Below are 25,470 nucleotides of genomic sequence, written 5' to 3'. Positions count from 1 at the left end.
GGAAGTTTGAAAAAAATTAAGTATTTGGTGTATTGCTAATTTCCATAAGCATTCACCCTCGGGGTATGAAAAATTACCGTGCATGCATGTTAGGGGAAGAGGCACATCATAAAATGGTATGCCCATAATGTATAAATGTATTATCCAATATATTAGTATTAGGGTAAATTATTTTTTAAGTTCCTGTGTTTATAGGTTTTAACCACTTGAGTCTAAAAGCAAAAAGTTTAACGACCCAAGTTCCCATAAGCATTTTCTTTAACCATTTGAGTCCAAATTTCTAACTCCATCCAAAAGCAAAAACACTGTTAGAATTTTTTGGTTAAGTATTGTTAAATGACCAAAATACCCTTATACTTAGAAAATAAAAAACTCTCTTTCTCTTTCTTCACCCTTCATCTCTCTCTCTGGTCTTTCTTTCTCTCCCTTCCACTTCTTCTTTCCTTTTCTTCTTCCATAAGAAAACTTCCACACACACTTTCATACTTTCTATTTACAGAAAAATCTAGAGAGAGAAACAGTTAAGAGAGAGATTGAGAGAGAGTGAGAGTCGGAACAGAGAGATGATCGGAGAAGGTGACCCCTTCTATATGATCGGTTGTGAAGATGAACGGCGACGACGAGATTCACCGGTGAAGATGAATGGCGACGACGAGATTCACCGGTGAGCAGTTAAAGGAGGTGTGTAGGACGGTGATTAACTCATTCCGATCTACACTTTCACTCTTTGATCACTGTTAACTCACTCCTTGATCTACACTTTCACTTTGCAGGTATACTCAAAAGATGGATTAGTAATAAATTATTCAAAAATCATGGTGGGATCTGGCTCTGATACATATGAAAAGGGGCAAACTGCTCTCAAAACTTAAAGGTTTGTTCTCATATTTCTCAAATTATCTTAAAAATTTGATAATATTGAAAGAAAATATAAAATCTGATTGTGGTTTTTGTTAGGCCTTTTGGGTTGAGTTGGGCATTTGTTGATCCAAAGACACCGATTGAAAACAGGATGAAGTTTTGTGTTTGTGTAAAGGAGTTCTTTCCATGGCTCAGGATGCCTTTGTAGGTTGTTTATGTTAACGAAACCAAAAGCCGAAAAACGGTGGTGGGGTGAGATATGTTAACGAAACCAAAAGCCGAAGAACGGTGGTGGGGGTGAGATGGTGGTGGTGGGTGTTTGGAGGTGGCGGTAGTGCGATGGTTGTGACAACCCGAGATCCCAAGGTCCTTCCTCTACGCATCACTTGTTTCACAACCATGTTTTCACAATTCGTTTTACGTTGTAACTTGTGCACGATATATAAATGATTAATATGTGGTTATGTTTGGTTGTTTAATGTTTAATGTTCACGAAAAAACCCAAGTCGACGAAGAACTAGGGTTCTTCGTCACAAACACTCCTTGACGAAGTAGGTTCTTCGTCAAGAGGGTCCTTCGCCGGAAAGGGCTCTCGGCCCAAATTTCTTCGTAGCCCAGAATGGGCCGGCCTGCTATTTTAGTCGAATAACCCCAAGGGTTGGGGTGCAACTTCCATAACCCTTCAAACACGAAACACACTCAAACCCTAGCACCCTATCCTCCCTTCCCTCGATCCGACGGCAGCTCTTCTCATCGAAGCCCTCTTACCCTCAAAACATCACCGCTTGCATTCGGTAAGTACGATAGCCTGTTAGCTATGATTTCTTGATTGTTTGTTTGTATGTGATCGTAGTTATTGATTTAGAAACATGTGTGTTATAACATGTATGTGAGATAAGAACCTGAACCTAGAGTATTGTTAATAAACGGCTTGAATGGTGAATTAATGAATGATGTTTAAGTGTGGCTTGATGATTTCGGCTGGTGTGATATTCACGAATATGATCTCGTAATAGGTGGTTACGGAAAGGGTTGGGTGTCAAGTATTGATTTATGTTGATGCGTAAACAGGATTGGTATTGAGTTAGTAAACATGAGTCGAGATTATGAATGATGTTCACGGATTAAATGGGGTGCTTATATGAGGTCTTCATCTATTGGAATTGATTAAATGTTAATTTGGGCCTTGCTAGATTACTGATGATGATAACCAATGTGATGTTGATCTGTTTAAAACTTGAATCATGATGAAACTGATAGGCGATGATTAGAATTCATGTGCACATTGATTGTATTGATATGATGATAACGGCTGCCAGTTAGGGTTGTATGAACAAGAATAATAAACTGTTTATTGTATGTTGCTGTCATGCAGCCCTCACACGAAGAATAGTTCTTCGTGGGAATGCACACTCACGAAAGACCTCACGACGAAGAAGCTTCTTCGTCATATATGATAGTGACGAAGAACCATGGCTGTCCACAGAAGACTAGTCAATGAAGAACTAGGTTCTTCGTGGACTATGGTTTTTCGTGGGGATCTTTCATAGGTTGCAGGTTCTTCGTGGACTTGCAGTACACCTACTGTTAGATCTTAAGAGTGCCAATATGTGTCAATTGTCATGTTACATGTTACATGTTTGAGTGCAACCTGCTAGTATACGTGTACTGTTATGTGATTTACTGGCATATGAAATCCATACACTTGCTATGTGACTTTAGGATAAACGTTATGAATCAATGGATTGCATGATAAACGGTTGCAACTCGTATAAGGACGTGTGTTTCACTTGTATGATACTTGTGTAACGTGTACGATGGATACGTGATATATGTGAATATTATACTGACTATTCTTGGTAACCATGGTAGGGTATGGTTGACCAACTTGGAACGGGTAATATAACATACCGAGCATTCTAAGGTGAGTTCACTTCTCTTAAGCATGCATCCCGGTGGGTGGGACAGTCAATCGGGTATTCCTGAGAGGAATAAGTCTTTTCTGGGTAAAAAACGGGATGTTGGATAATACACTCATTTCCTATCACCTTAAGTCCCATCTTCTACCGAATAGTTACCTGAGAGGTAACGGGGTATTAGTTGATAGCGCTATTAGGCTTGGCAACCTCACACCGTACCTGAGAGGACGGGCGTGAACTAATGACCTTAATCATGACCAATGCTTAGATAGGGGGCATTGGGGACGGGCAAAACAATCTGGAGCCATCTTGTACGGTACTCGAGTTATTATCAACATTACTTTCGGAATTGTTATTAAACTGGATTAAACACTTGGTAACCAAACGTTTTCAAAAAACTGTGAACTCACCAGCGTTGTCTGATACACTTGTTTGCATGCTCGCAGGTTTTAGATATGTGTGGATGTGGAACTTGCTGTCTGGGAAGCTGGAGTGGTCATGGGTCGTGACACATGGAAACACGAGACGAGTTTAATAAATGTCATATACTAGGTTTACGAAATACGTAACTGACGATTTATGCTTCTGCTGAACACGTTGAGTTATACTTTATGTAATGTAACACTTTGTTTTAATGAATAAAAGTTTCTAATTAAAATCTTGTATGAGTTCAATATGATTGGTGGTTAGATCCTGGTACGTCACACGCCTCGCGGGGGTTTTCGCTAGGGGTATTTTTGGGGGTGTGACACTGGTGGTGGCAGTGGTGGGGATGATGGTAGGGCAGTGGTGGGGATGGTCGTTGTGCGGTGGTGTTTAGAGAGAGAGAAGAGACTTGTACTAATGTGCATATAAGACTTGTACTTTGTGTGTAAATGACCAAATTACCCTCATAGTTAACAGACTTGGTGGATGGAGTTAGAAATTTGGACTCAAATGGTTAAAGAAAATGCTTATGGGGACTCAGGTCGTTAAGCTTTTTGCTTTTGGACTCAAGTGGTTAAAACCCATAAAACACAGGGACTCAAAAAGTAATTTATTTATGGAGAAGGTGACAATATCAGTGTATCCCCATAAGAAAATGCTTATGGGGACTCAGGTCGTTAAACCCTTAGTATTATAAGTAAAAAAGATGAAGAAGAATCACATGTAATGTATGAAGAAACAGTATCAGTGTATCACCATTTATTTATTTAAATAGGGTGACATTATATAAAATGATATACATGCGTCCTCATTCAGATTCCCTCTCGGTGTCCAATCCAGAGCGGGATCCCGCATAGGATCCTGCAGACGAGCCTGCTTCAAAGCCACCTCCTCCAGCGCCATTGTTGCTTGAGCTCGATGAGCTTGAAGAAGACGAGGCGCTAGACCTCGATCCTGATCTTGATCTAGATCCAGCACCTGATCCGGAACCACTTCCACTACCTCCTAACCCAATCCCAACACCCGCCCCAACCCCGACACCAACACCACTAAGGTTAATAAATACTTCCTTGTGTGAAAGTCGGCCTTCCGTAATTAAAATGGAAAGGGGTGAAGTTGCAATAAGTAAAGCAAGAAGTAGTAGGAACTTCATGAATGCCATTATGGGACGCTAACGACGATGAGGTGGCCAGGGGCGGTATACCACACCCCTGGCCTAAGTGGAGAAATTAAAGTGGTGTTTGTTTTTTGCTAGAAGCACTTCAGAACCTCTTATTTCTGCGCCGCACAGACCACGCGCAGACATAAGGGTCTGTAGCTTGTTTGTTTTCTCGCAGACCTTTCATTAAAAAAGGTCTGCGAGACCTCTTCTTCATACAGACATGAATCAATGTCTTCTAAGGTCTGCACAACCTCTTCTCCTCCACATTTTGAAAACACAAAGAACCCTTCTCCTCCTCCACCCTTCTCCTGCTCCACAGACCGCCACCACCTCCACAGACCGCTGCCACCTCTGACGTCTCCCGCACATCTCCAGCCGCACCCCACCACCTCGAGAACTCCACCGTCTCCCGCACATCTCCAGGTATGAATTTAGGGTTTTTTTAGAGAGAGACCGTAGAGAGAGAGAGGGCGGCAGGAGAGAGAGAGGGAAAGAAGAGAGAGGGATCGGCGGTGGTGGTGGGTTTTGATGGCGGTGGTGGTGGTTTTGATGGCGGTGGTGGAACGAAGAGAGAGAGGGGGGTCGGGCGACAGGAGAGAGAGGGAAAGAAGAGAGAGAGATCGGCGGTGGTGATGGGTTTTGATGGCGGTGTTGGTGGCGGTGGTGGTAGCCGACGTGGTGGTGGCAGATGGTTGTGGTTGTGGTGGTGGTAGATGAAGGCAGAGAGAGAGAAGAAGGTCTGCAGTGTCTGTTGTGTGTGTGTTGAAGAGGTTTTTATGTAAAAAAAAAAAACAAACACTCTTCTCCTTACAGACTACAGACATTTGGTCTACCTTTTCTCCTGCAGATGTCTGCAGATATGGTCCGCAGACTGAAGATCTTTTACCTCTTTAAAAACAAACACCACCTAAAATAATAATGAGTGGACTACAAAAAGTACAAACAATTGTGGCTGATTTTAACCCCGAGTTTCGAGGATTATAAGGTTTATGACAAGTGCCTGCCGACCCACTTGATTCATTTCGTCCCACTATAATTTATCTTGTTTCACAAATAAATTCTAACACGCAATTACTAGGTTAATTTAATAAAAGTTCTCTCTTAAATTATGTATCCAAACCATTACAAACGCCAGTTATCAATAAAGATCAAAACAAAAAAAAATCCACATAAGTTAAGAATATTATTTTTTATTTTAATACAGTCTCAATAAAGATAGTATACTATTTTAAACAAGAGTAAATTACTGTTTTAGCTCCTATGGTTAGTCAGTTTAACTAATTCAGTCTAAAAATGAATCTTTTAACATATCAGAACTTAAGGTTGTATTTTATAACGGTTTTGGCTCTTGACACTAACTTTATTACTATTTTACAGTTAAGTGTAAGGGTAATTAGTTCATTATATACCTTAGGGGCTGTTTTTGATAATTACAAAGTTCTTTTAATATTTAAGAGATTCTTAATGCAAATACTCAAGTTTTTTATTATTTTGTTATTTTCAAGATTATTATTTAACAAAATATGTTTTATATATACAAATAAATATGTATTTTCATTAAGCGTTTGTTTTTTATAAACGTCGTTTTTAAAATCATTTGTTTTTTAACCTTTTTTTAAACCGTCTGTCGTTTTTAAAATTATTCATTTTTAAACCACTTGTTTATTAAACTCGTTCTTTTTAAAATTGTTTGTCTTTTAATGTTTTTCTTAAACGATTCATTATATATTGTTCTTTTTAAAATCATTTTTTTAACTTTTTTAAATAATTCGTTTTTTAACATCTGAAAACCCTTCCTCGTCGGATGTATGGCCGGCAGTAAGTGTGGGTCCGCCTCAGGTAAAAGACCCAATGAACGGGCAATGACGTTCACGTACGTGCCGCCATACAAAAATATGCGCTCCTTTCGGTGATGGGCGGAAGCGAAGTACTGGGCTAGACCGTGTGCAAGTGTGCACGACCTCATGTACAACAAACAGTAAAAGAAAAAGAGGTCGGTGCTCGTACACCACTCACACGGATGTGGCCGCGAGCCGTATAGAAGTAGAGAGCATCATATGTAGATACCTGTAGATAGTGTTAACGAAATAAATAATAATAATAATAATAATAACAATAATAATAATAATAATAATAATAATAATCCAAGTAATTACTGTAACAAACGTACGTACGTATACAATGGGTCATCAACATGTGAAATCCTCCCCTTCGCCTTGGGGTGCTCCTAGAGGTGTACAAATCGGTTATTTTGGAAAACCGGTTACGGTTAATAACCGGTTCGGTTATTTTCAGCAAAAAAAAAACCGGTTTTTTATTAACCGGTTACGGTTAATAACCGGTTTTAACTGGGAAATATTGTAACCGGTTTTAAAAAAACCGGTTTATCTGTCGATTATTAACCGATATGTGTGAAACCGGTTAAAAAAACCGGTTAACAGAAACCGAAAAAAAAAACCGGAATAATAACCGGTTGTGCAGAAACATGCAGGAAGTTAACAGAATGTTATTTTTTTCATTTTTTCAGCTATTTGGGCTGTTTTTTTCAGCTATATGCAGTTTTTTTTATAAAAAAAATTAACAATAAACTCATAAAAAGTTAAACACATAATAATATCATTAGTCTTGGAACAAACGATTACATAACAATGAAATACGAACGATAAACATAACAAACGAAATGCGTAAACTTAAACTATTAATCCGCAAGAACGTCCACTAATATATATATTTTTTTAGTGGAACTACAATACTAAAATATATCTTGAGAAGCGTTGTTTAATCTTCTTCGGCCGAACCCGAACCCGAACTATTGCGTAGGAATTCATCTAATTCGGCTTCTTCGTCGGTCATTGGGGTTGTCAATTCGGCTTCGACCTCGTCCTCGTAAACTTCTTCTTCGTAATCTAATTCTTCCTCGAGTGAACGTTTGTCTTGAACTCTCTCCGCCGCATCCAAGTAATCTTTTAAGCAAATCGACATCTCAACCGCCTTAGGTGTTAGTCGAGTCCTCCTTATCGAAATCACCCTACCACTAATAGAAAAAGCACTTTCCGAAGCTACCGTAGAAGCTTGGACCGTTAGTAAATCTCGGGCCATTGTGGCTAAGATCGGAAATTGATCTTCCTTACTTTTCCACCAAGCCAACAAATCAAAATTTTTAAAATCTTGTGAACTCATCATTTGTAGAAAGTTCGGCCCACCATACCGACCGAGTTCACTACTACTAGTGTTACCACGATGCATTTGACTCGACTCATCATACAATTGGTTATAAACATACAAATCGGTATCTTCCATTTGACTTGAACCTTCACCGAAAGCGGCGTTTCTCATTGACGCGTGAATGTGTGACGAGGTTGAACCATATTTTGTTACATAAACATCAAACAATTTTGAAAGTTGATCGTTGAAACGAGATTTTGCGACTTCACCAAAGTTTGGTTCTTGAGTGGTGTTTAAATTCAATTGGTGTGCAATTTTTTCAATCAAAGACCCGGTTCCAAAAATATTAAAACAAGGGTTTAGAGCGGAGGCACAAGTGAAAACCGCCGGTAGTTCTTTAAAATATTTTCTTAATTTTTCCTTCATTGTATCCGCCATGTCACAATATGGTCTACCTCTAACCGACAACTCGTTTACTTTCAAACACATTTTAAACAAATTGTGAAGTACCAATGAACTTGTTGGATAATAAACCCCCGATAAAGTCTTTGTTGATGTTTTGAAAACTTGAAGCACTTGTGTAACATTTTCAATAGTTTCCCAACCCGATGGGTGGTAAGGCGAACACTTTCCACGACTAGCCAAAAGGTTATGAAATTCTATTAAACTTTCTTTTTGCAAAATAGCTTTTTCAAACATAATGCAAGTCGAGTCCCACCTATGAGCAACGTCTCAATTGGGTCCTAAGCATATTCGACCCGCTTCCTTACAAGTTTTAATATATTTTGAATGTCTTTGAGTGTTACTAAATATACTTCGTAACATTCTTTTGAAAGCTTCTTTTTGTGTTTCAATAACCTTTAAACCGTCTTGAACGGCCAAATTTATGATGTGTGCAACGCATCGGCTATGGAAAAAAGTACCCTCACAAATCGGATTGTATTTTAATTTTAAACGCATTACCGCGCTCGTGTTGTTTGAGGCGTTATCAAAAGATATTGAAAAAATTTTATTTTCCAATTTGTATGTTGTAATACATTTGTCGATTACTTTATATATAGCTTCACCGGTGTGAGGGTAATCGAACAATTTAAACAAAATCGTGCGTTTCATCATTTGCCACGTCGCCGGTTCAATCCAATGGGCGGTGACACAAATATACGAATCGGGTGAACCGTGCGGTGCGGACCAAACGTCGCTAGTCAAGTTAACACCGGTTTCTAATTTTTCAAAATAAGAAATTAATTCTAGTTTAGCTTTTTTCCACAATTTTAAACAATCCCTCCTAAGAGTAGCGCGACTTACATGAGTGTATCGTGGTTGGAGAGTTCGTTGAACCATCTTTGTATAGCGTTGGTTGTCGAAGTGGTTGAACGGCAAACTTTCTTGGATTACAAACTTCGCCATTTCATCCCTAACCATATTGAAATTGTAGTTGAAAATATTAGCGCCATCACTTGCCATGGAAGCTTGACCACCAACTTGTTGTTTCAACGCCTTGCAAAACGGTTTTTCGACGTGTTGCTTCAACGTGGAGTTTGCGGTTTCGGCGTAAAAACCTAGACAATGATGACAACGCGCTTTTCTTTTACCGTTGGCCATCTCGCACAAATCAAAATGTGACCAAATCTCGGGGTTGCGTTTTGTTGGAACAACACGAATCACCGTGTCGGTTGTAGACTCGCCAACATGGACCGAATCATGGGCACTAGACGTTGCCATAGCGTTTTGAGAGTTATCGAACAAGAATGAGGGACTTTTTTAGAGTTTTTGAAGGTTATCAAGTGTTGTGAATGAACCTAAACACCCACCACCCTTTTATACTAAGTTTGAGATGAGTTTTGGTCAAAAAAAAAAAAAAAAAAACAAAAAAAACGGCTATATCAAGGTTCTAACGGTCATATGACCGTTTTTTATAGCTGGGCAAAAAAAACCGGTTTAACCGGTTTTTTTTATATCGTTATCGGTTAACCGGTTTTTAACCGGTTTTTTTTAAATAATCGATTTAATAACCGGTTTTTTTATAAACCGGTTTTAAAACCGAACCGGGCCAGAAAATATGTAACTGATTAATAACCGGTCAAACCGGTTGTAACCGAACCGGTTATAAAAAAAACCGGTTTTTAGAAAAACCGGTTCCGGTTTTTTTTCCGGTTTCGATTGCGTAATCAGTTTTTTTGTACACCTCTAGGTGCTCCAATGGGTCTGCCTCTGCAACCACCTCCCAAAATCCTAAAAGGGTGGGTCTATCAACCACTACTAGCCCCTCTGTATAAACATCTGTAGCGATATCCTCCTGCAAGTATAAACTGTTATGAACCGCAAACTCTGGTAGCGTCATCGCACGCCAAACACTAGCAAGCCGGAAAGAAACCTCGCGCGGAGAGGGGGAGCATATGGCTGTGCAAGCGGCTGGTCGACCCGAGGAGGGTGAAATGTGAACGTCGATAAAAACTCGACCAGCAGCTCCCTGTAGGTCGGCGTGTGTGCTAACTCAAATAGATGATGCCACGGCGAATCCACAGAAATGAAATAACGGAGTCTAGGCCTCTCACCAATGGCCTCCAGTGCATCCCAGTCGACCACGACATGCGCTCCGACGTGCATCCTCCTAAGCTTCCCGTAATGACGAGCGGGGTCGGTGCTGGCAGTAAACTCCAGGTACGCGTGACCGTGTAGTTGATCCACCGGCGGTTGCGGAGCCCGCTGCGGACCCTGCGGATGCGCAGCCGCGTGGATCTGATCCTCTACCTCATCCATAATAATCTGCAAAAAATACCGTATATGTATAATAATACTAAAAATATTAATAATATTTATTATTTTTATAAAAGTTATTATAATTATAATTATAATAATAACACTAATAAAAATTATACAAACTAGTTATTTTCCGTCCGCGCGTTGCGGCGGGACCCAATGACTACAAAAGGCGTGTCAGCAACGGCAAACAGATAACGAATATCAAAACATAAATAAAATGACGTGGTAAGGATAGTCACTCCGTCATAAAAAAGCGATTTTAAATAACCTAATATACAATAATAGGACCCACATGTCCTACACGTTGGAAATTCGGTTGTTTTCAGTTCAGTTATTACGGTGCTAACACGTTAAAATATGGATGAGCTCGGTATCGATAACGGCAGCGAAAGTACCGATCCGGAAAATCATCGAAATTAGGTACCGGCACCGAAAATGCTCAGTACAATATGGTATGGTATTTGAAGGTAAAAATCAATAAATACAGGTATGGTGCTAAGCCGGTGTCGAACCGAAAGTAACGATTCTGAAAACGCCAAAAGGTGGGTACCAAATTGGTACCGAAAATGATTTGGTATAGTAAATTTGGTACCGATACGATACCGGTTCGTTTACAGGATTTGATACGATTTGCTCATCAATATTCTAAATATCCAAGTTAATTTTACATGCTACAATTCATTCATTACAAAAAAAGACAAAAAAGAAAGCAAAATAAGTTGTTGTGTATATAAAACCTCATTCAAACGAAATACAGTTTACTTATTGTGTGTATGAAAAGTAATCTAAACGGTGCAATTACTTGCATTGTTGCGTTGCTACAGGATTTGATGAGCTCGGTATCAACCGTTACCGAAAATACCGTTACCGAAATCCCCAAAAGTGGGTACCGGTACCGAATATACTTAGTATGGTATGGTTCGGTACCGGTCGGTAATGGTACGGCACCGATACCAAAAATACACCGGTTTGGTAAATTTGAGACCGATACCTATACCCGATACCATTTGCTCATCTCTTAAATGATGTTACTATTCAGTTTTAAATAATTCTAATCTAATTTTAATTTTAATTTAATAATAAATCACTGTTCATTCAATTTATTTTTTATCATATATAGATAATAATAATAATAATAATAATAATAATAATAATAATAATAATAATAATAATAATAATAATAATAATAATAATAATTAATAATAATAATAATAACAATTATCAATAATAATAAGAATTTAAAAAAAAAAATGCTCGTCTATGCCTCGTCTAGGTTAGATGGGGTGTCCAGTTCTATCCCAAAACCCATCTTTTTCATGCTAAACACACCAAAACCCTCAAAATTCAAAATAATCAAACTACCTATGATTCTAATGTCTAATAAGTTGAAGAATACGAAAGTATACAGTTTAATATGTACCAGGGAAGCTTGTATGCAATACCGCCGCCGACCCTCACCAACTAGGTAATTGAGTAAATAAGCTCTGAGTGTTTACCACATTGGGGAAGAAGTGGGGAAGGAGAGAGAGAGTTAAATAATGGTGGGGCCCACTCTTTTCAATCAATCACAATTTTTTTTTATATTTAAAAAAAATAGTTTATCCCTCATCAAAAGAGGTGACCACCCCTTATGTTTTAGTGCAAGAGAGGACTTAGAGAGCGAGGAATTGACATGGCAAGATTTGATTGGTTGGGTGGAGAGTTTACCTCTCCTCAAAAGGTGACCACCCCTTTCACCCTTATATACTTTGTGGATCCATTGACTTTGGCTGACAGGTCTTGATTTGTTGAAAGTACAATTTCAACTAATTATAGAGAAGGGGTAAGTCTATGGTATTATAGGCTAGTGACATTTTAGGGGTGAGATAAGGCTTATGGGCCATTAAGGTTCTGGGTTCGATTCTCACAGGGGTTTTTTTCTCGGATTTATTGGGTATCCTCCTGAATTATTGTATAGGCATTATAGCCTTGTGGAGATGGATATGATCGGGTGGTTTCCCTGGTGGCACGATGATACTCTAGTGGCTCGTCAGTGATCCAAATTTATCGTTAAAAAAAATAGAGAAGAGGTCAAATAATAACCTAAATAGTATCAAGGCAAATTGGAAATAAATAATCCCACCTAACTCATTTTGGCCGATAATAATCCCAAGTCAGTTATTGGCCGATAATAATCCGAACTGTTCAATTTTTTTTTGTAAAATAGTCTACCGTTAAAATAGCTTAACGGAGTTAACTTTTTTTCCGAATTATAAACCGATGTTTTAGGGTTTTTGATCAGAACGAGGATACGAGGATACGAGTCGATTAATGTAAAACTTACATCGAAATATTGCCCCAACCCACGAAAACGATGCTTCAATTCGGGTGTTTAGACTTCCAATTAACAAAAATCAAGCCATTTCGAGCACAATTTCGAGGTAAGTTTTACATCAATTGACTCGTATCCTCGTTCTGATCAAAAGCCCTAAAACATCGGTTTGTAATTCGGAAAAAAAACTTAACCTCGTTAAGCTATTTTAACGGCGGACTGTTTTACAAAAAAAAAAAAAAAAAAAAATTGACCAGTTCAGATTATTATCGGCCAATAACTGACTTGGGATTATTATCAGCCAAATTGAGTTAGGTGGAATTATTTATTTCCAATTCGTCAATTTGAATTCTCTATATTTTTATGCTAACGAACAATTAATTCTTTTTTTGAATCATCCTTTTGGTTTCAATGTGCTGATATAATTCTTCACAAAGAAAAATGCTAATATAATTTACATGTGTACTAAAATCAATTATCTGGTTTGATTTACACGTGCTAATATAATTATAAAGTGCTACTTTTATGTATGTGTTGTTTTAGTACGTGTTAGTTTAATTTTTTAAGTACTAGGATTTGTTCTCATTGTTTTTAGCATAAATGTCCTGGCCGGCCCGGAAGGGGTGCGGGGTAGGCGACGGCTCAGGGCCCAAACCCTTCAAGGGCCCGAAAATTTATTTTTTTTTTTAATAAAGTTACGTTGTAGAATTTAGAATATATAAGTACTGAATTGGAAATTGACATGATGAAGTGCATGGATGGTTCCCAAGTCACTTTATTAGCAAGCAGACCTTAGGTTCTAATCCTGATAGCTTCGTTTTTACTTGATTTTTTGTTAGTTTTGTGTGTTCCATTTTTTTTTATGAAGCAAGTGTTATTTTGTTTTTTTTTTCTTTCAACTCTATGTATTTTCTAAATAAATTTGAATAGGTTACGATGGTTTTACATGATTGTAAATAACAATTTTTAAAGTTACGACGTAACTATTCTGTATTTTCTGAATTAACCCTTACAATTGTCCAAATGCGCATGTGATGTGTTTTTTATCTACGTTTCCACGTAAAAAAAAAACAGTCCGTTGCAACATGCGGGTGATTCCACAAATTTTTAATTCATTTTCATATATTTAAAACTTTTTTGTATATTCTTTATAAAAAAATTATATTTTAAGGGCCCGTATTTTATCTTCGCACAAGGCCCACAAATTTTCGAAGATTTTCGGAGACGGCCCTGAATGTGTCTTGTGCCGTAACCATCCCCTTGGGGAGAAATCTACTAGATATATCTGTGTTGTTACATGTTAAGTTGTGTTACACTCAATGATGATGAGATGATGACGAATGGCTCGTCCAAGAGATATAGACAAAAGATCAAATACAAATAAATTTAACGTACAAAACTTACGAACTAAAGGTTTTGCTGAAAAAACGCGGTGGTATTTTCGTAATTATCAGTAATTATCAAAATTACTCTACAAATGATCCTGTAGAGTAATTTTATCTTTGTAGAGTAATTTTGTAAAATGTTTTTGTAGAATAATTTTGATCTTGTAGGGTAATTATCAAAATTACTCTACAAGTGTATCAAAATTACTCTGCATCAAAATTACTTTACAAGTGAATAAAAAATACTTTACAAGTGAATCAAAATTACTCTGCAAGTTTATCAAACAACATACAATTCAAAATTCCTCTATAAATGATCCTGTAGCGTAATTTTGATCTTGTAGAGTAATTTTGTAAAATGACCCTGTAGAATAATTTTGATCTTGTAGAGTAGCGTAATTTTGATCTTGTAGAGTAATTTTGTAAAATGACCCTGTAGAGTAATTTTGATCTTGTAGAGTAACTTTGTAAAATTTTTTTAGCATTTAGTTATGGGGTTTAGCTTTATAGTTTAGTTATTAGCATTTAGTTTGGGTGTGTGTGTGGGGGGGGGGGGGATTTGGGGTTTTTTTTTGGTGAGGTATAGTTTTTTGATTAAAATTACTCTACAAGAACATTTTACAAAATTACTCTACAAGACCAAAATTACTCTACAAGAACATTTTACAAAATTACTCTACAAGATCAAAATTACTCTACAGTATCATTTGTAGAGTAATTTTGATAATTACCCTACAAGCAGATAATTACAAAAATGTCACCGCCTGTTTTTTGTCCTTTTCATGCTATTCGTACGTTTAGTACGTTAAAGTTATTTGTACGGGAACTTTACTCGAGAGATATAATGGTCCATTATTATGTTTGTTACGCTGTGACGTTTTATAAAAACATAGCAGATAATCTGTAGCCACGGTTCTGAACCTGTTAGCTGACTTAGGTGATGATGATGATTTACCATTGGTGAGGCAAATGTGCTGTGCTTTATAAAAAGCAAGCACATAGAGTGCAACCATGGTTCAGAGCGTGTTATGGCTGTCATTTGCAGCATACTAAGGTGGTGTTTGTTTTTTCAGATACAAAAGGTCTGCAGTCTGCGGACCACATCTGCCGACGTCTACACGAGAAGAGGTGGATCAACCCTCTGCAGTCTACGGGAAGAAGACTGTTTGTCTTTTAAGCCTTATGGTATACAAGGACCTCTGCAGATCTAAAAAATAAAACCCCGTTTCATCATTTCACCGTCAATACAAAAAGTGCATTACTCATGAGAGTTGAAACTGTCAATGTTTTTAGTTCAACAACTTCAATCAATTAGCATGATCGAACACTAGAATACCCTGTAATTTAAATCCATAATCTACAACCAGGCAGTATCACTTATCAACTAGGAATTTAAATCCAATTTATGTATTACATCAAATGGATTCGAGATGTATTATATCGAAATTGTTCAACCACCTCAGAACCTTGCCTGAACCAAAAACTCCAATTCGATGTATTTGAGATGGCGTTTATATCAATGCATTACACCTACATATTACACCCAGATGTATTCAAGTCCATATAGTATCCAATTAAATCTATTAATACATTGATTCCGTCAAGTATATAAGAGTTCTGGTGACAGAGGTGGCTCCAGGCTGTCGAAATAGGAGCCAGAACAGTGGTGGAATTCACTCTGGATCTTGTTTGTCTGATAAACCGCCTCTGCTGCCGTCTCCGGCAGACTACCCACAACCTTCAAACACCACGTCGCCACTCATCACCTACAACTTCTAGAATCCATCGCCACTGTTGATCGGTAGATTGTAGTTCGTAATTGTGGTTCTTCAACAAATAAAACCCAATTGCAGATTTGCATATGATAAACTCTTGTTCAAGTATCTATTTTGGGGGTTTATGTGGGTGTTTGGTTTGAGAAGAAGTTGGAAGAGGTGAGAAGACATTGGAGCATGTCTGCGTGTGGAAGAGGACGCGCAGAGGTTTGAAGACATTTTTTAATGAAATGTCTTCTAAAAAACAAACGGTCTGCAGAGCTAAACGTCTGCGCGTGGTCTGCGCGGCACAGACATAAAAGGCCAGAAGAGGTTTTTATGAAAAAACAAACACCGCCTAAATCAGTTACTTATACTTTACATTTAGTTTGTTGCATAATGACCTCTGAGTAACTTACAAGGTGACTAATATCAGTCACACAATCAAACCTAATTGCGACTATCAGCACTTTCTACATACATTATGAATATCCTAAGGACAGCGATGAAGTAGACTATATTATAATATCTTAATACATTATATATACATTTGTATTTCCGTCTTTTTGCGATTTAGAGCGTTAATTGATGCGTAATTTAGGCTTTGATGCCTACTTATATTCAAAATCGGATTAGCCACCACTAGTTTTTTCAAACATAATAACTATTTCATGTTCCTTTCAAAAAAGACCGGACCTTTGGGCTTCTCACGAGGATATGGTTTTTTGGGCTTTACATTAACCAGGAATTTTGGAACCTTTTTGCCAAACTGCTCTCTTTAGGGCTTTAGGCACCTAATGGCTAATAATAACAGTTTCATACTTTAATGTTAAAAAAACACCGGGCTTTTGGGCTGGGCTTCTATGGGAACACGGATTTTTTACCATCTTTACAGGGTTCATCCCAGAATTTTTTAAACTCAAGTCACACAGGTTTTTGGGCAAGCCAGACCTGTTTGTGCACCTATTTCTAAACACTAACCAGGCCCGACGTTCACGGTCCAGCTTGACAAAAAGTGTGGTCGAACCACTAACTACGGTTCCAAAGAACGACAAACCAAATCTACTGGGCTGGGCCAGCAAAGCAGGGGTTTAACAGCATGGTTTGTCGAACCTGACGTTTTTCTTTTCAAAATTATTAGTTTGTATTACAAAAAAAGTTAAAATATATTAGTGATGGTTTATGATTATAATACTTATACATAACTACACACTCTAATAATAATAAAAGTTAATTGGTTGGTTCAGTTTGCGCGGCCGGTTCCATTATGCTCCAAACCGAACCAAACCGTTGAACCACCAAATCATCAAAACCGACCGTTCAGATCTCAAACTAGCTGACTTGCTTTTGAGTTGGGCAGATCGATAGGTTTCGTTGTTTTAAACAGTTTATGAACGCCACTACATTCAAGCAACTACCAACATAAGATGTCAAAGAAATCAAAACAACAAAAGAATACATTTTGTATTCAAAATTTGATCGATGTTATGACATTAACATCTGCTTATGAGATGACTAATTAATATTGAGAGTGCTTGTTTTCTAAATTGGTTTTTTCTCTTGAAAATCAATGAATCTGTACAGAGAGCAAAACTTACACCTTCAACCCTGTCGTTCTCTGTATCCCGCTATTCTTCTCCAATTTTTATCACAGAATTCAAGTCTCAAACAAACTTGATGAAACCTGCAAATGCCAAAATCAATTTCTTTAACACATATAACAAGAACTTCTAGGTAGTAATATCTAATATGATACCTTTAAATGATGTGGCATGATTTTAACATCATAGGGTACATGAAGCCAAGCTTCGGGTTGATAAAACATAAAGTTTTCAGGCTTGCTCGTATACACGTCGGCATACTGATGGATGTGATACGCAAAAGCTGATTCTTGGCCAGTGTCGGTGAGGAATGTTGCCCCGAAAGATTCATTAAACATATTTCTCATGGTGCGCCGTGCGTTTTGTCTCTCGTCATTTAATTCACTCAACAGAGACTTGTAAGAATCACATGCATGTTTACTGGATACAGTTGAATGCAGTTTACCCAAAAGTTCTTGTATGATATGGAACTTTGCCTGTATTTGGAAATATAAATAAATAAAACAATAATAATCGGTAAAAGAAAGTGACATACATGAGTAATTATTATTCCAATGATACCTGTGCAAAACGGTAACTATCTTCGTTTTGTATCTTTATCTCATGCTGCAGCATACAATAACCAATGAACAGCATTAATGACTTTAAAATTGAAAACTAATTTGGTTGACTCTTAAAAGGTCAAAAGAAAAGATGATAATAATGGCATGTAAAAGACGTCATACTTCTAATTCATGGATGATTGCAGCAGTACGCCAACCAGCTTTCGAAGGCCCTCGCAAATCACTGAACAGGTGATCCCCAAAGTATATTACCTGCACCCCTTAGTAACAATATTTGTTAGTTTCAAAATGTAAAACTTGAACTTATGAATAATAAAGAAAAGACTAAAATGCCATTTTCGTCCTAGAGGTTTGGCTCCTTTTGCAACTTTCGTCGAAAGGTTTGTTTTTCCACATCTAGATCCGAAAGGCTTGAAATCTTGCCATTTTCATCCGACTCGTTAACTCCATCCATTTGCATCCGTTAAATGAGGGCCATTTCCGTCTTTTTAGACATTTTTATTAAAATAAAAAACACTATAAGAAACAAAGATCCATCTCTGTTGACTTTCTCCCCACCCAAACCCTTTAATCATCACAAAAATGTCTAATACTCTAATAAGACAAAAATACCTTTGGCTTTACGTTAAAAAATGGATGGAGTTAACGAGTCAGATGAAAATGGCAAGATTTCAAACCTTTTGAATCCAGATGCGAAAAAACAAACCTTTGGACGAAAGTCGCAAAAGTAGCCAAACCTCAGGGACGAAAATGGCATTTTACTCTAAAAAATAATATGCAAATTATAATTGAAGAATTTTACCTCTGGACCATTCCACTTGGTAATTTGTAAGAAGCTTTTAAGGCATCCATGGTAGTAAACTTTATTTGGAAGAAATTTATCGACTTTATAAAAGGCTAGGTTGTCTTTCTCTATATCGTAGCAGCTGCATAATGTCATGGAAGTAATATCAAGATTCTTGTATGATCTTAAATCGCATGTCAATTTATAATAAAATCTTGAAAAACTATATACTTTTAAGGCAATGGATGACATGCATGTAGGGCTGCAAATGAACCAAACGTTCAGCGAACAGTTCGTGAACTGTTCGGCGAGAAGTTCGTTTGTGTTTGTTTGTTTCATAAATGAATGAATGAACATGAACAGAGGCCATGTTCATTCATTTATGTTCGTGAATGTTCGATAACGTGTTCGATTAAGTTCGTTTGTGTTCGAGAGTTCAATAGTGTTTGTAATTTTTATATTTTATTTAAATACTTCAGGATTCTGACATATAAAATATTAATAAAAATGTGTATATTATATATTCTGTTCACGAACACTTGTCTGTGTTCGTTTGTGTTCATGAACATTCGTTACCTAAAATTAACAAACAAACATGAACACGTTTATTTCCTTAACAAACGAACACGAACAGAAAATCTCGTTCGGTAAGTGTTCATGAACAGTTCGTGAACACATATATTTCCTAACAAACAAACACGAACAAGTGTTCGTTCGGTTCGTTTGCAGCCCTACATGCAAAGAAATGAGATATAGAGATAAGATAACTAACCGAAACGGATGTTCAGATGTGTAAAAATCAGGCTTATTTGCTTTTGCAATCACGACTTCAAAAAGTTCCCTCCAGGAATCTCCACCCAAAGAATCCTAATAAACAAGAAACTAACATTTAAAAACTTATGATAAGATCAGATATTAACAAACGGTGATTTCAATCATTCTATGAAATGTTTATATGTTAACCTCCAACATGTAGCGCATCCCTCCGTCGACAAAATAATAGGGAGAATTAGTCATCAAGAAAAGTTTCTTCCCGTTCTCCCTAAGCATTTTGAGAAAAGATAGAAACTGTCCCTGCATAAAGACCAAAAAATAATATAAATATTTTGGTTATGAGACATGTTACGGTTGGATTTTGCAACATAGATATATACTTACTAAACAGAACGCACATTTTTAACTAGGTATTTGTCGGGGTCAGAAAGAATTCCCCTGTGAACCAAGCCACTTCGGTGACAATGCTGAATTGCACGACGAACATCTTGATATATGTAAGAAGCATCAAATTCCAGCTTGGCATCAACAAAATATTGCACGATATCTGCAATAAGGCATACCTAGAAACAGAGGTAACCAAATTATACAAAGGTACACGGTATGCCATAGAGTGAACTGTTGTGCATAACCTAATACGAATAAAATCTAACAATACACACACAAATTAGACAATGGTGGGAAGAGAGTAAATTCCAAAAATTTAAGCAACAACTGTTCCTTATAAATAGATAAAAAAATATTTAAAAGCAAATATAAGAATACGATTATACGAACCTCGCTAAAGCAAAAGAAATCCATCAAACCGACAAGTTCTCGTGCTTGATCACGGCCGATATGTCGTGTTCCATACAGCTCTTCAATTTCCTTTCGACTAAGCTGTCAATGACAACAACCAGGTTGTTCATGAACTTTTCGACAACTAATTACAAGTTAAAGATTTGCTTTCACTTCACGTTATATCAACTATGATGCACTATTCATACATGAGATGTGATGCATGCATATTATATGAGCAACAGTACTGTTCAAAACCGTATTTGGCATAGCAATTCCAAAAGTAAAGTACTACTATATGTTGTTCTATTTTTGTTGAAGATCATATATCTCAAACAAAGATATTGATGGAAACATACTTTTAATATGTCAAATTATATACCACTTCGTCCGGAACTCTGTTGCTTTTTTTATGTTCCTCTAATAAAATGGTAGAAAATAAATGATTTCAAATAAATACACTAGATATAGGTCACACCAAGTAACAACTGTAGAACTATTAGAAACTATAAATTAGGGAATAACAATGCCCAAGTTAAACTAATTGCGTTACATTTGAGTTTCATAGTTATAATTTCTATCAACAGATGGAAAGTAAAATAGTTTGCAAACACTAATCGGATGTGGTTTGTTAATAGTCATATTTCATGAGTCATCTTTAATTAAATACAATAATTTCTCAAAAATGACCCCTGGCGGCCTGGCCCATTATAATAAATTCTCTAGAATGACCCCTGACCCATTACAATAAATTCTCCAAAATAACCCCTGACCCAAGCTATGCACAATTCACCAAAACTACTTATGAATTTGCATGATGTTTGTGAATTACACCAACCACACAGCTTAGAAACACCCTAATGTATTCTTTGCTCTTTTACTCAAAGTTCTTGAAGATAAAAATATACAGCAGTCAGCTGTTAAGTAGATATGCCATTACCAACCTATTCTTTGTTTGTCTTTAGCATGTCATAACTCATAAGCATGATAGTAACATCCATTTGACTAACAACGAAACTAACTTAAGATTGGTATCAATGTAATAACCAGAATACACATTACAGAAAGAATGATAAAAGCAGCAGATTATCATGCAAGCTAACAATAATGAGAATCACTTAAATTAATGCATGGCACCTAAAACACTGAATTAACATCTTAGAAATGCATCACCGTACCTTGCGCCGACCAAAGTAGCATCCATCCGGCTCAATCGATCCAAAGAAATCTAGCTTCAAAAGGCACCCTTTTAGCTTGTCATAATACAAACCTCTAATCGGAAAACTCGGATCGTATTTAGTTTCCAAGCAACCATCTGGATATTTAAGCTGATAAGAAAATGTTAAAGTGACCGATTGAGCCATAAAACGACTAGATTAAAGCATCCGAACAAGGTTTGAGCCATACCTCGTTTACTAAGTGTTGTTTCGCCTGATCATATATCAAGTTCTGTAAGCTAGGAGAGTAATGTGCCAGAGTATAGTCATAGTCAAAACCATAAACTTGTATGCTATCCAATCTAAGGTTCTTATTAACATATATACCTGAAATTCATATTGTCAAGGTTGTAAAAGTTTATACCAATCTTGGTTTTAAAAAGCGAGAGGCGCACAAAGGCCACGGGGTCTAAAACCGAGGCGCGAAGCGCAAAGCGGTGGGCTTTTCGTACCCAAGGCGCAAAGTGATTATATAATTTTATATATATATATCCCATAGGTTTTTAGCATCACTTATCCAACATATAGCTATAAATAAGGTTTATATATGATTTTACCTACAAGTACAAGCCAAAAACCCTATTGTACATCAGTTTGATGCTTAAAAACAGCATAAAAACACCTTATGTACATGAGGTGCGCGCCTAAGGCCAGAAAAACCCCCAAAATTTGCGCTTTTTTGGGGCTTTTTGTAAAAAGCGCACCTTGGGCTACCTAAGGCGCCAAGGCTGGCGCTTGGCGCCTAGGCGCGCTTTTTAAAACCCAGATACCAATTCAAACTATATATATAAGAACACAGACAATGTGTATACCTTTGGGGTTCATTTTAGGCATCCTATCCAAAGCAACAGGAATCTCAAGAAACCTCTTCTTAGCTAAATCAAACTTTTCCCTAATTTTAGCCACCTCATTCGAACCCAAGCAACCTACATTCTCTTCTTCAATCAATTTACCAACACTTTGTTCAGATGACAAACTCGCCTTCTGGCTATAACCTCCACCCCCAAACCCTAAATTCCATACAGAAAACCATAAATTCCATCACAAAATAATCAAAACCACCTATATTCACAACAAACTCGTCTTCTATAGTTATATCCATATCAGATGTAATACAACAGATCATAGGTACCTTTTTGAACTCCAGATGTCGAAAATTTATCCAACTGCAAACCAGATCCATAGAGATTCAGTCATAAGCAACAATATATCGCTTCGGATCATAATTTCAAACCGTAAACAAAATTTTAACAGCTCGTGACGCATTTCTAGCGGCAAAATGCACATTTGAGCGAGAAACAGAAAGAAGAAGCGTACCAGGAGTGAAGCGCGAAGAGAAAGTTGTCTTCGAACGAATGCCATTAGAGAGAGAGAGATGATCAATTGTTCATGAGGTTATCAAAACTGTTGGTTGTTTAATTTTTGTGGGAAGGCCATTAGGGTTTGTTTAATTTTTGTGGGAAGTTAAGTTGTGTGTATGGTGGTGTGTATTATTAAGCGCCGCCAATGACGCTCTTTTCAAAGCCTTCACTCGATCCCCTTTTTATCCCTCGCTTTCAAAGCTTCACTCGATCCCCTTTTTATCCCTTTTTATCCTTGGCTGATATCTTGTCGAGTTTGGAAAAGTTTCAATATCTGGGAGGTATAAGACCATTTACATCTAATCCATCAATTTTTTACTCTATAATTACATTAAAAAGAACTATAGTTTCTCTCCTGCTAATTAAATAATATATTTTTAGGCAAAAGATCAAATACAAATAATCTTAACATACTAAACATACAAATTGAAGGAAAACCCAAAAAGACAAGGTGACATTTTTGTAATTACCACCAACTATCAAAGTTACAACCAAAAATACCTAAAAAAATACAATTTTTTTTTAACATTTTTTATTAAAAAATCGCTACATTTCGTTAGCAAAAAAAAAAAAAATTTTTTTTTTTGGCTGCTACTAAAACTAGCGATTTTTTAATAAAAATGTTAAAAAAATAAAATAAAATAATTTGTGTGTTTTTTTTTATTTTTTTAGATTTTTTTAGGTTTTTTGGGGGTTTAGTTTTTAGCATTTTAGCTTGGGTGGGGGGGGGTGTTAGGTTTTTTTTAGGTTTTTGGGGGTGGGGGTGGGGGGGGGGTTAGGTTTTTTTAGGTTTTTGGGAGGGGGGTAGGTTTTTTTTAGGTTTTTGGGGGATGGTGGGGGGGGGGGTTTAGGTTTTTTTTGGGGGTGGGGGGAGTGGTTAGGTTTTTTTAGGTATATTTGTAGAGTAACTTTGATAGTTATTGATAATTACAAAAATGCCACCTTGTCTTTTTGAGTTTTCCTTCAATTTGTATGTTTAATATGTTAAGATTATTTGTACAAGAACTTTACCCTATATTTTTATACCTTTATTATTAACTTTTCTCTCACCTCTACTCACTTTCAAAATATATTAAAATATTATAGAGGGTAAACAGTGTGCCGTTAAATATACACATGAACAGTAACATTTTCTCTCTCCTCCACTCACAACCATTTACAACCACTATTTATAATATAAAAACCCCTCTGTCAGAATTTGATGGATAGGATGTGAATGCTCTAAGTATTTAAGGGGAAAAAATTCTTTTTTTTTAACGATCAATAGAATTAATCCCGAGTACTCTCGGGGAACTCACTGGACAAACGAAGTACTCCGAGAGTAACCCGAGTCTACCACTAATTCCGGGGAAAACTCGTTAACCCTACTCGCCCGTAGGCGTGACAGTGAAATTACCGGTAAAACCCGTTTGGCTCAAGGATCCAACGCAGGTTTCCCTGGGTCTCCTATCATTGCCCACCAGTGTCTCACTCTGCACCAAGTGGGAGTTGAACCTGCATCTCTCAAGAGAAATTCAAGCCCTCCAGCACTTGATCTAGAGATCATTGACAAGAGAAAAAATTAGTCGTTAAAAAAAATGCCTTCACTCGATCCCCTTTTTTATCCCTTGCTTATTTTGTCGAGTTTGGAAAATAAAAATCATGAAAAAATTAAAATGGCACTAAAAATCACTATATTTTCTGTCTTATTTTAATTAATAATATTTTTTTTCAATTTTTATCATTAGTTTTTTTCTCTCCTTCACTCATAATTATTTAAAAAGAACTAGTAAGGTGTTCGCACAAAACATTAGATTGGTAATTTCAAAGGTTGGTGATTTTCATTTCAAACAAAATAATTTCTATCTTAGGTATATTAAATAATGTGCCATTAAGTCAAGATTAAGAATTACTTTGTACTATACATATTCGGTTAATAAAAAATAATGCTCATGTTGCTGAGAGAAACGAAAAAGAGGTTCGATCGTTATGTAAGTTATTGCAATCGTGATACCGACCAATGGTGCTTCGTGTCGGAAAGTAAACAATATGTCATAGTATAGGGGCTAAATGTATAAAATGGTGTTCTATATAAATATCTTCTTCTGTAGCCCTGATGTTTTTGTTCAATACAATTCAAACCCCAATCAGAGTTTATTCTCTATACCAGACAACATGGTATCAGAGCAGAGTTTCTGATCTGTGAACACTTTGTTCATCATCTACAATTTATCTCAACAACACCAAAAATCAAACCAGAAAAACCCAAAATTAAAACCAAAATCAAACTCCAAAAATCCAATCTCTTGTTCTTGTTCTTTGAACCCTAACAATCCTGTTCAGCCGCCACATAAAAGATTCCTTTTTCAGATCTGGTCCCCACCGTCGGCGACCCCTCCGGTGACTTCTGGTCATCAAGATCTTCATCACTCGAACTTTTAGCCCTCACAAGATCATCTTCATCTGTTGCGTCAACATACCCTTTAAGAAAGACTAGATTTTTCTAGGTGTTTTTTATTGTTTTGGAGCGTGAATTCAAAGACCCAGATGGAGTTTGTTGGTTATATGAAGATAGAGTTGAGTTGGTGTTGATCAATTAAAGAACAACAGAAGGTGTAGGAGCAGAATACGGTTGTTGAAGTTGATTGATCGATACTATTGTTCGAAA

The 25,470-nt window shown here is 36.9% G+C and overlaps 2 protein-coding genes across 2 annotated transcripts; both read right to left on the bottom strand.

The window, feature by feature from the left end:
- Positions 1-4,014: 4,014 nt before the first annotated feature.
- Positions 4,015-4,368, bottom strand: LOC110943042 (lysozyme D-like). The gene has a single exon (XM_022184800.1). It carries the CDS (start codon positions 4,366-4,368, stop codon positions 4,015-4,017), a length of 354 nt encoding a protein of 117 aa, XP_022040492.1.
- Positions 4,369-17,181: 12,813 nt separating this feature from the next.
- Positions 17,182-23,023, bottom strand: LOC110940436 (5'-nucleotidase domain-containing protein DDB_G0275467). Its single transcript, XM_022181970.2, has 14 exons — positions 22,780-23,023; positions 22,595-22,628; positions 22,275-22,472; positions 21,653-21,789; positions 21,424-21,573; positions 20,246-20,347; positions 19,867-20,031; positions 19,658-19,768; positions 19,467-19,561; positions 18,713-18,836; positions 18,073-18,162; positions 17,909-17,953; positions 17,503-17,823; positions 17,182-17,430 (listed from the first exon to the last, which is right to left on the bottom strand). The coding sequence occupies exons 1-14, from the start codon at positions 22,822-22,824 to the stop codon at positions 17,404-17,406; spliced, it is 1,644 nt and encodes a 547-aa protein (XP_022037662.1). The 5' UTR covers positions 22,825-23,023; the 3' UTR covers positions 17,182-17,403.
- Between the last annotated feature and the right edge of the window lie 2,447 nt (positions 23,024-25,470).

This window comes from Helianthus annuus, chromosome 5 (genome assembly GCF_002127325.2).
Source record: "Helianthus annuus cultivar XRQ/B chromosome 5, HanXRQr2.0-SUNRISE, whole genome shotgun sequence".
Lineage (NCBI taxonomy): Eukaryota > Viridiplantae > Streptophyta > Magnoliopsida > Asterales > Asteraceae > Helianthus > Helianthus annuus.
Note: the sequence above shows the minus strand (reverse complement) of the source record. Positions and strands in the feature narration are given on the sequence as shown.

Bases quoted from the DNA above. Each gene is read 5' to 3' on its own strand.
- LOC110943042 (XM_022184800.1), bottom strand. From the start codon at position 4,368: ATGGCATTCATGAAGTTCCTACTACTTCTTGCTTTACTTATTGCAACT.
- LOC110940436 (XM_022181970.2), bottom strand. From the start codon at position 22,824: ATGGCATTCGTTCGAAGACAACTTTCTCTTCGCGCTTCACTCCTG. The intron at 19,769-19,866 runs GTGCGTTCTGTT...GTCTTTATGCAG, and splicing joins ACAAATACCTAGTTAAAAAT to GGACAGTTTCTATCTTTTCT. The intron at 19,562-19,657 runs GTTAACATATAA...CTTGTTTATTAG, and splicing joins GGATGCGCTACATGTTGGAG to GATTCTTTGGGTGGAGATTC.